Source organism: Lipotes vexillifer, unplaced genomic scaffold (assembly GCF_000442215.2).
Source record: "Lipotes vexillifer unplaced genomic scaffold, Lipotes_vexillifer_v1.1 scaffold1306, whole genome shotgun sequence".
Taxonomy (NCBI): domain Eukaryota; kingdom Metazoa; phylum Chordata; class Mammalia; order Artiodactyla; family Lipotidae; genus Lipotes; species Lipotes vexillifer.
This window is the reverse complement of record NW_006786512.1, coordinates 165,463-176,529: the sequence shown is the minus strand read 5'-3', so window position 1 is coordinate 176,529 and position 11,067 is coordinate 165,463. Positions and strand designations below refer to the sequence as shown.

The 11,067-nt window shown below is 34.6% G+C and overlaps 1 protein-coding gene and 1 pseudogene across 2 annotated transcripts in view; one reads left to right on the top strand and one right to left on the bottom strand.

Annotated features, from left to right (window-relative positions):
* The window catches only part of HAT1 (histone acetyltransferase 1), a 49,484-nt gene that overhangs the window by 15,137 nt on the left and 23,280 nt on the right, over window positions 1-11,067 (bottom strand). For both annotated transcript variants that reach the window (XM_007458835.1, XM_007458836.1), the window contains exons 5-8: window positions 6,538-6,717; window positions 6,144-6,265; window positions 5,539-5,643; window positions 5,106-5,212 (exon numbers count right to left, since the gene is read on the bottom strand). In XM_007458835.1, coding sequence (XP_007458897.1) covers window positions 5,106-5,212; window positions 5,539-5,643; window positions 6,144-6,265; window positions 6,538-6,717 — 514 coding nt within the window. The remainder of the gene's footprint in view (window positions 1-5,105; window positions 5,213-5,538; window positions 5,644-6,143; window positions 6,266-6,537; window positions 6,718-11,067) is intronic.
* On the top strand, window positions 1,032-1,573 carry LOC103076562 (28 kDa heat- and acid-stable phosphoprotein pseudogene; annotated as a pseudogene).

Sequence of the window (11,067 nt, the reverse complement as noted above, 5' to 3'; positions counted from 1 at the left end):
AAAAAAAAAAAAAAAAAAAAAAAAAGAGAAAACCCCAAAATACATGAAATAAAAGCTAACAGAATTAAAGGGAGAAACAGACAATATAACAAAAATAGTTGGAAATGTCAACACTATCCTCTCAATAATGGACAGAACAGCTTGAACAGCTCTATCAAACAACTTGAACTGATATTTATATAACATTCCACCCAACAAGAGCAGAATACACACTCTTTTCAAGTACACGTGCAACGTTCACCAGGATATAGACTATATGTTGGGCAAAGGGTCTATAAACTATGGCGCAGTGGTCAAATCTCATCCATGGCCTGCTTTTGTATGACATGTAAACTAAGACTGGTTTCTAAATGGTTGTAAAAAACACAAAAAAACAAAAAACCAGTAAGACTGCAAAAGAGAATTTATGTGACTTGCAAAGCATAAAATATTTACAACCTAGTCCTTTAAAGAAAAAGTCTGTGGCCCCTATGTAGGCCATAAAACAAAACTCAATACATGAAAAATAACTGAAGTCATACAAAGCATGTTCTCTGACAATAATGGAATTAAATTAGATATCAACAACAGAAGGAAATATGGGAATCCACAATATTTGGAAGTTAAACAACATGTTTCCAAACAACCCATGGGTCAAAATGAAATCACAACGGAAATTAGAAGATATTTTGAACTGAATGAAATGAAAGCACAATTTATGAAAATTTATGTGATCAGTAAAAGCAGTACTTGTATTTATATATAAATATATATTTAAGTATTATTTAAATGTCTATATTAGAAAAGGAGGACATCAAATCAATAACCTAAGTTTCAATCTTCACTAGAAAAAGAACAAATTAAACTCAAAGCAATAAGGATAATGAAAATTAAAGTGGAGATCAATGAAGTAGAAAACAAATAGAAATGTTTATGAAAATACAAGGGATCCTGTATCACAAAACAATTTTGAAAAAGAACACAGAGGACTTTCACCTCCCAATTTCAAAACTCAATATAAAGGTCGAGGCTCTGCTGCCACTGGAGCCAGGATGCCCAGAGGGCAAAAGGGAGACCACAAAGGCTGGGCTAGGCAGTGTTTGAGTCCCAACGAGACCGACAAAGAGCTCCAAGCTGAAAAGCAGGCGACCAGGGAAGAAGAGGACCAAGGAAAGAGGGTAGAGATGGGGCTGCAGGTGACTCCAGAAAGAAGAAATCTCTAGCCTCAGAAGACAGTGAGGATGAAGCTGACCACCAGCAAAGGTGCAGGAGGGCTCATTAACATCAAGAACCCCAACCAGGTGGCACAGACAATCAGACAGATCATGCAACTAGATCTAGATAGGCCAAAGGAGCTTTCAAGGAGAGAAGAAGATGACATTGAGAAGAAAAAGCAGAAGAGCATTACATGAAAATGTATTCAGCAGGGGAAACGGAGCAGTCCAAGGCCACCTTGCCTGGCTGGTGATCAATCATTCAGAAAGAGCAGAAAGCAAGAGGGGCAGGAGGTTGCTAGGAAGAAAGAGGAAAGGAAAACAAATGATAATGCAACTCTGTCAGGAAATGAATGCAGTCGCTCACCCTGAACAAGTAAGCATGGCTTGTAGGAAGAAACACCAGGCAACTGGGTCCCACTGCCAGGACCTCTGCCCTGTCTTGCCCGCCCTATACCCTGGCACCACTGTAGTAGCCCCTCACAGCTAGGAGCACCTCACTGCATGGGGCTTCCTCTTCATTATCTTACATGTAAAATCATTTGGGGGAAAAGGAGGACTGTGCTTCAGTGAGGGAACAGCTGCTATCTTTGAGACAAAAAATGAAGACTCTATTTCTTCTGGAACCATTTGAATGTTTTTGCTGCTTTTAGAATCTGGAACCTTTTTGGGAGGGGCGTTGTGTGTCTGAGAGGTGGAGTAAGAAGAGTTTCCACTGGTCACATAGATTGCACCTCCGGGGTGGCTGTACCAGGGTCAGCTGCGAGTTTGCGACAACCAGCCCTAGTCTGTGTCGTCTGGGTGCTCACTCAGAGAGGGACTATCTGGGAGCCTGTGCCTCTGGGTCCCTGAGGGTCATGGCTCGTCCCAGGCCAGGCCCCTCTGACTGAGGCCTCTCCTCTCTGCTCAATTCCCACCCACCTGGCCAGGGCCAGTACCCATTTCTAACCCTACTCATCAATCATTTGAAGAAACATCTGTTTATTCTACAGCAACCAGGCTGAACATGCTCCACAAATTCAACTTACATATTTAACAGGTCAAACTTGACATTATCATTAAGGCAAAACATACACACACGAAAAAAACTCATATATAAAGCTACAATAAAAAATCAAGATGGCATTCTGAATAAACATCCTCTGTTTCTTCAAAAAAAAAAAAAAAATCAAGACGGTATGGTACTGGTAGAAGGATAGACATAGATGATTAAAGAGTCCAGAAATAAATCTTTACATTTATGGGCAACTGATTTTCAACAAACATACGAAGGCAATTCAATAAGGGAAAGGATAGCCTTTTAAACAAACTGCTGGGAAAACTGGATGGCCATATGTAAAGAAGATTAATTTAGAAACTTTCCTCAAATAATGCACAAAAATTACCTCAAAATGGATCACAAACCTCAATACAAGAGACTGGGGATGGGGACTGACTGCAAATGGACAGGAGGGAATCTTTTTACAGTGACAGAAATATTCTAAAACAGGTTGTAAAACTAGGCAAGTATACTAAGAATACTGAACTGTACACTTAAAATGCATGAATTTAATGCTATGTATATCATACCTCAATAAAGCTGCTTTAATTAAATCTCTACTAAGCGACAAACTCTTAAGCAAGCATCTCTTAAAAAAATGTTTTTAAGTGCTAATAGTGAGGCACATGCTTATTCAATATCAGTTTTTCCAAGTCCACCTCTTCTTGAACTGGTTTAGAAAAAAGAACTGTGCTGCTAATATCAGTTTAAAATAAAATTTCGTATGAGTGAAAGCTTAAGTAACTTAAGTAACTTATATACCCCCAGAATTTTAGGAAAAAACACGTCAAAGGTAAAAGAATTACAGTTGAGAAAAAGCTAAAAAATCTCACGCCACATTCTTATCTGAAATTTTCACATATATTAAAAAACTGTGCAAAAAAAATTTCCACTTAGCTTTAAATAAGCAAGCCATTATAGACTAACAATATTTTGTTTGCAGCTTAATATAAGAGGCCAAGTCACCACTCAGTCTTTCAGCACTTTAACTAAAGGTGTCAGCCTGAAAATGAACCTAAAATGGTAACACCCATTAATCTGTGACATCCTTCACAGATGAGTGACGCATTTAAAAGATGAAATTTGCTTGGATGTAAATCTATAGTGATACATGGGATCAAAACGAGTTTTTTCCCAAGTTAAATACATCATCTACCAACATAAATGCTCTTCTATCATTAAAAAAAAAACTTCACATTATAAAAAATTTATAGACAACACTCTAAAAGCCATGTAACATATTCCAGTACTACAAGGAACATTTAAAGGACAGATATAATTAGCTCTTAATATACAACTAATAGATTAATAATAGTGAGATATATTCTAGCCTAAGATCAATTTCTATTGCCAAATGCAACTCTCTTCATAATTCTGGAAGAAACAAATCACCGATTCTATATGTAAGGTCATACAACCGATATGTATTCAAACGCTGTATATCTTATGAATACCAACATCCTCAAAAGGAAGATGGCACATGATATAAAGAACTGTTTTCCAGTATTTTACTTTAAGTGCTTAAAAAGGGAATTCCCTGGCAATCCAGTGGTTAGGACTCGGCTCTCTCACAGGTTCGATCCCTGATTGGGGAACTAAGATCCTGCAACCCGAGAGGCGCGGCCAAAAAAAAAAAGTGCTAAAAAACAAAATGGGTGGCAATTACACCACAAACACCTATCTATCCTGTAACATAGGCCATTGATGGTTAAGTTTTAATTTTTACTATATCTGGCTATATGTCAAGTAAGCAAAAGGCCATCTCAATATAAAGAATATCCTGGATTGCAAAGGGAAATTCAGAGCCTGATAAACATCCAAAAAGTTTCAAAAATATACCAAATAATGGAGCTATAGGCAACTAAAACAACCAAAGAGTAGAAAATTCTGTACTTTTCTTTTTTTAAAGGACTGGGTATGGAAATTGAGGAGAAATATCTTATAACAGCTGATAAGGCATATTTAGTAATTTATAATGCTAAGAAATGTTAACACTGAAAATAAAGGCCAATATCCACTTTTCAAATTCACAAGTCCTTTAGCATGTTTAGCATTTTCTCTTTAGAGACTTCAGTTTGCAATGAATAAAGGCTACCATTATTGATGACTCTTCACTGAGATTTAAGAAATAAAATTCTTTATCTGCTAATTGGTGCTAAGTATCAAGGACTTTATTGGTTGGAGTAGACAGAAGAAAGTGGTTAAGAGGCTTCACAGAAACAACCCCTGCTGGCACATTACCCACTAGAGAAGACAAAGACTACTTATGTGAACTCTTAAGTCTCTAGATTAAAATCACCAAAAAAGTCCCTTAATGTATTACCAAGTCCAGGTTCTATAAGTAAACAGAAGCTAAACAATTTTGAGCTTAGCTAAAAAGTGTTATTGTTTGTATTATGTTTCTATAATTTTGCAAGTCACTAAGCTAGTGAAGGTGTCACTTAAACAATTTATAACTTTTGATATAAACTAACTTTAGTAATTACTTCTGTATCTCCCAAGTTTCCAAATCATTTAACAGTAGCAGTAAAGTTAGATGAAAAGATTCATCAACTTTATAAACTGTCTGCCAAATAAACTGAACAAATAAGTCACACCACACTTGCAACATATATATGCCTAAGATTTCCCATTATATATTCAATTCATTATCCTCAATTTGTTCAATTAATGAGCACTTCATACTCAGAGATGCAATCCAATCCCACAAAGGCTTATGATTTAAAATGTAACCTTAAGCCATTTTTAAACAGTTCCAAAAAGACCTCAGGAGACTGCTGCTATTTAAAATAAAATAGTTATTTCTGACAAAACCAAAATTAGTAAAGATTTTTTAGAAAGGCTCTTTCAACAACAAATCAAAATTTACATACCTGTAATATCAAGAACAGAAGGAGATGCAATGTAGTATCTATGAACTGTTTCAAGAAGTTGAGCACCATGGCCTTGACCTTGAAATGGAGTCAATATCAGCATCTGACTATAGTAAAGAAATTATATTAAAATATCACAACATGACTGGTTTACAAATTGCAAGTCACTATAGTAATATAAACACTTTAAAGTTTGTGTGATTTTTTTTCAATCCACCTTCAAGAATTCCAAAAATTATTGAGATACTCAAAACTGTAAACATTCAATCTTCCACACTGTTTCAAAGGGAACAATGAAATAAATCAGTACATAGCCAATGAATAATGGTGATTTTTTTTAAAACAAATCAACACTATTATAAAAAGTATTGGAAACTTCAGCAGTTCCTTCTTCTGAAATAAAAGACAAGGCACGTGTTATACTGCCAATTACCTTACACGTGGCCGGGTTTTGTCTGGGTACACATAGTAATTATAGACTGTCATGTAGCCTACGGTCGCAAAGAGTGTAGCTCCGTCCTTATTATACTTCTCAAATCTGCAGATAAAACAGAAAGCCAAGCAGGTCAATTACAGTCGCGCTCCCATGCAGTGTCCATTTTCTTTTCCATTCTCTGACTGAATTTTCAGTGTCAGCAAGCTACTCTGTGAGGGCCCAATGGGTACACCTGCTATGTTCTGAATATACAATTCACTTAATTGGTGTGCAGCAACTTGGATAAATCAGACCTCTTTACATCACTTCAGTGCACTTGCCTATTATAAAGATGAATAGGTGGCAAGTAAAAGAAAACACAGGCAAAGCTCGTTTTACTGTTTAAGCCTACATTCAGGGCCCTAACGGACAACAGCATTTTATTCAACTCTATTCTCAAGGTCTCCCAAAGCATAATGAAGGAAAACTCAAGCCTCATAAACAATAGATTTTCTTTCCTGGGAAAAATATCATTATACTGTCCTAATAATTGGGCCGCCACAATTAAAATGCTGGCTTTGTGGAGGTAATAAGGTCTACTGTTGCTTTAGAACTGTACTTACACTAGAAAGTAGTGCCATCTTTCATCATCCACGTCAATAAAGCTAGCAGTTTCAATAAACCACATCAAAAAGGTCTGAAGCCTTTCATGATATTCTCGAAAGCCTCTACATGTCATGTCAGCCTAGGGAAAAAGCCAGGAAAAGTCAGGTGAAACTCATCACAGAGGTAAGTGAAAGTCTGTAGAACACAAAACTATTCTGTGGGAAAGTGTTTAGAAGTCTCAGATTAAGAGGTGTACACAGACACACATACAAAACAGATCTTTGTTTTTAATGCTGACAAAGACTTGTTTCCTGAAGTTACAATAAATCACAGAAAAAAACATCAAAACAGGATACAGGTTCCAGGCAAATGAGGTACTTTCACCCAGGGAATATTTAGATTTATCTTTACCTTATAAATCTGAAAGGTAAAGTTTTCTCCTCCTGTTGGACTGAGAACAGAGTATGTATGAAGTAAGGTTCCAAATGGCTTGAAATCAACTTCTTTTTCCAGCAAGGAAAGAAAATCATTCGTGTTTGTGCAAAATCCAGGTGGAATGATTTGTCTAATTTTGCCCTCAACATCATCTGCCTAAGGAATGGAGATTAAAGGACACACAAAAATTAATAAATTTGACTTAGTTGAACATGCTTAGTTTTTCTGAAATGGACAAAACCCACAAAAATCACAAAAGTTCAATTCACTGTTAAACTAAAGGTGCAAACATACGGTGAACTGGGAAAGGATGAGTTTCATGTGTGCAGGATGCTGCCACAAAAATGTCAGATGAACACAAGTATAACACAAATAAAAAAGAGGAGGTGGGTAGCCTGAAATCAACTACAAGAATTGAGGGCAATCCTACAGAAATTTCTAACATCATGTAGAAAATGCTGACTATGTCCCTTCAAGACAATTTAAACTGGTCAAAACAAAAGGCTGCTTATTATTTTACACAGCTGCTTATTATGTTACATGTGTCAAGGAGAGTATATTATCCAAGACATGAAAGGATCACCAGCAGTAGTGAGGTGAGGCTAGGGTCTGACCAAACAAATGGCAACCTCACAATAAGCAAGTAGGTCATAACTCCCTCATACACAAAACTCAAAATTAAGATAACTTAAAAAATATACCCACTTAGGAAATACATAAATTATATGAATGGATATATTATCCACTCATCCTATAATGTGGCACCATTTTTATAGAGTTGGATTTGTGACAGTAAAAAAAGGCAAGCCTAGACAACAAAATTAAACTCAGAGATTAAAATTATCCTTGTTAAATAACCTCAATGAATGTTAAACTATCAGCTGAGCAGACTTCATAATCCTTTTCAAAACCCCAAAGACCACTTGATAGAATACATTTACTACTTCTCTTTAACCATGAATATTTGATGAAGTCTTACAATAAAGTATTACTGCTTCTCACCAGGCAATAAAACTTAATGAATTGGTCTCAACTTAACAAAACCTTATCCCTCAATACAGTCCCTAAAAGCCTGACATTACATTCAACAAAATGAGCTTGCATTCTATTCAAACTTTTTCCTGAACAATGAGGCCAGGTTTTTACTTAATGGAGTTTGCCGTGAGTTCAGCTGTAATGTTTGTATTGTATCTATTTCCACAAGGACTGACACAAGAACACTTTGTGTTAACTTACTAAGCAGCTCTTTCATACCGTTTACATGCATGATGGGTATTAGTTCTAAACCAAGACCCTTGCTACTTAGCATTCAAAACAGGGAAATTAAGATGCTTAGGACAAAATACACTACAAAAGGCTAATACAACATGCTACTAATTCCTGTCCTTTCAAACATCTTTTAACTAAGCAGAAGCAATGCACCTGCAGATGAATAGCACTTTATTATCATTCAGTTACATTTTCGGATAGAGAACGAAGGATGGAATTTATCACAAACAAGTTTTATTTTCAATGCTCTGGTACTACCAACATTTAACTTGTTTATAGCTATAAAAAAAAAAAGCTATTATTTAAAAATATAGCTCTTCGACATTTTGCCCAACAGCTTATTTCTAATATGTGCACCAGTCCTTACAATCCATTCACCCTCAAGATCAAATAAACTGCATTTGACAGGACCACTTTTGCTTATTTTTAAAGTACTATTTAATAAATTATTTTTCCTTGATGCTGCTATCTAATGTGAAGAGACCATCTTAAGCATATTTTATAGAATTTGTACAAATTCAATAATTACAAGAGGAAAGTGTAATAATAAGGGATAGGTTTAATAGGTCTGTTGTGTGGCAATTAAAATCCAAAGTAGCGATGGGTAAAGTAGTATTAATTCAAGTTTTAAAAAGTCAAGAAACACTACTTTTAAATAAAGAGGTTTACAATCTACCAATTTAAAAGAAAACACTTCAAGGCATGTACAGTGTATATAATTTTAACTTTAAAAACTTTCCCTATGTCCTGTCTTCTCAACAAGGCATTGCAAAGCATGATCAAATAACTTCACATATCAGGCACCAAATGTACTTCAAAGATTTCTCAGAAACTCTAAGTTTCAAGTAGCAGTTCAGATAGCAGATAAAGCAGCCAAAGATTTGAGCTCAACAAAGTTGAAAGAGAGTTAATGTTTAAATTTCAGCCTTCAAAGGATACCTGTTTATTGTAATAAATATCTTCAAATAAATATTTTGCTCTGGGCAAGTTTACACATTAAGAACTTTAACAGGGGAATAAAAGGCCAAGTTTAAAAACAAGGAATCTGTTACATAGAATACATTAGAGAAAATGTATATGTATTGCATAAAATATGTAACATAAAACCAAACAGCTCTTCAAACCCAGAATTCAGAACTTTGCACCACTAAAGGAAAAATGTCTGCATTTCTCTATTAAATGGATTCTGCTTTAAGAAAAAAAATCCTATAACTGTCATGTCTTACAGATCTGTACTCTTTTCTAAAAGAATAAATATGTTTTAGTTCAGTTAAATATTCATTTTTCATATTGGATTACTGGCCAGACAATAAAATTACCACTAGAGAAAACCCCCATATACTCATTTTCAATTGAATGTAGAATTAAAGATTAACTGAAACCTTTTAGTTCCAATGCTTGTGGCTAAACGTTTAGATTCTGTTTCTGAAGATACCTGAAAAATTCCCTATCTTCAAGAATATTCTAAACTTTTAAGTAAAATTATGTAAAAATACAGTTCTAGAAAGGATAAGAAATTAAGCTGACTAGATCAAGAATCTAGAATACAACCTGATATATTTAATAAGGATATGCCTTACAAATGTTTTCCTAACCCTTGGCAATATCTTTTTAATAAGGAAAGCATAAAAGTAACTCTTCTATTCAGGTCTTCTCTTAGGTGACTCAAGATGAAATATTTTAGATTGTATACTTTCTGACTATGGTCATCTCAATTTCGAATGTTCTGTACTTTGTTACACATGAGATGTTTCCATGAAGCAATTTTTACTATTCTTCATCACTGCATAAAGCAATGTACCTGAGACTAACTGGTAGTCTGCTGTAATACAAATATGTTTACACTTGTACACATGTACTTATCACATTCAAAAACCAAATTACCTCTTTAGTGTCTTATCTTAAACAGCAGCATTTGTCTAAATTTGTCTGTGGTGCTTTATTTTTGAAATAGCAACTTTAGAGGCATGTTAAATAGTAGTACATGCTATCATTTACTTGGCTAAAGTGGTGAAGACTTAACATTAACTATAATTCTAAGAATATGCTATAAAACAAGCAAAACAACTCCATATCTACATAATTTGCTCAAGATATGCTACAAAAACAAGCAAAAACACTCTGTATCTACATAATGTGCTCAATCTTACATTCTCTGACAATATTTAAGCTGTAGAAATTTCCATTTTGTTAGAGTAGAGAAAAAGCGTGAATATTTCAACTACTGGAAAAACAAAGGTCGCATTATGTTAATTTATACTGCATTAGTGTTCTGCAACCTAAACTCACAACAAAGTTCCAAGATAAAAATCTAAATACATAATTTTAAAGTTTATTATACTTCATAAAAAAAATTACTCATTAAGAATGCTGACACCATTATCAAAAAAAGAATATAGTGGAATATACTGAAATATTATTAGTCTACCAAAGAGTTATTTTTTCACTTCCTCAAGATTAAATTTTTATAAGTACACAGGATTTTTCTATTTAAAAAGCCCTAAGGAATGCAGAAAATTTTAAAAATCTGCTCTCATCTACTCTAAAATTCAATCCATATTAATGAGAGACAAGGATAAAACAGATGACTGAAATTCACAGATAATACAAACCTTTTCCACGTATTTCAACTTTCTCCAACAAAACTTTCCCTAAAATGTTAGCAGTTAGCAAGACTGAACAATCTTAGTTACACACCCTTCCACTAAAAAGCAATGAAATTACCTCAAGAGAGGGCAGGACGTATTGATAAAGGCAAAGATCAAGGACAATCATAAGATGACCAAACCATCAGTGTCTGAATAATCAAGTTTATGGTATCGCAAAATTCAAAATAATTATGTTGTCTTTAAAGAGGACGGCTAGTGGAGGTATTTTACAGGCATCTTAATTGTAACTAAAAAATTTCAGGTGCCAGTGGAGAGCATGTAAAAGAAAAAGAATGGATGATGAAAGATTAATATAATGGCAAAATTTTAACAAGCAAATAACTTCTAAGCAGATTTGCTGTGGTTTCTGACCACCTAAAAGACTGTATTTTTCATATGCAAAAATAATGCTACATAGTAGAGTCTGCAAAAACTCAATTATGATATATTATGTAATAACCTCAAAACAATACATCTAAAACAAAAATCTTGGGCTTTTTCCACTTAAATCTACTTCTCCTATCTTCCCCATCTCAGTGAATAGTACCACTACTGCTTAAGCAATGGGATCCTCCTCGTTCCTCTTTCC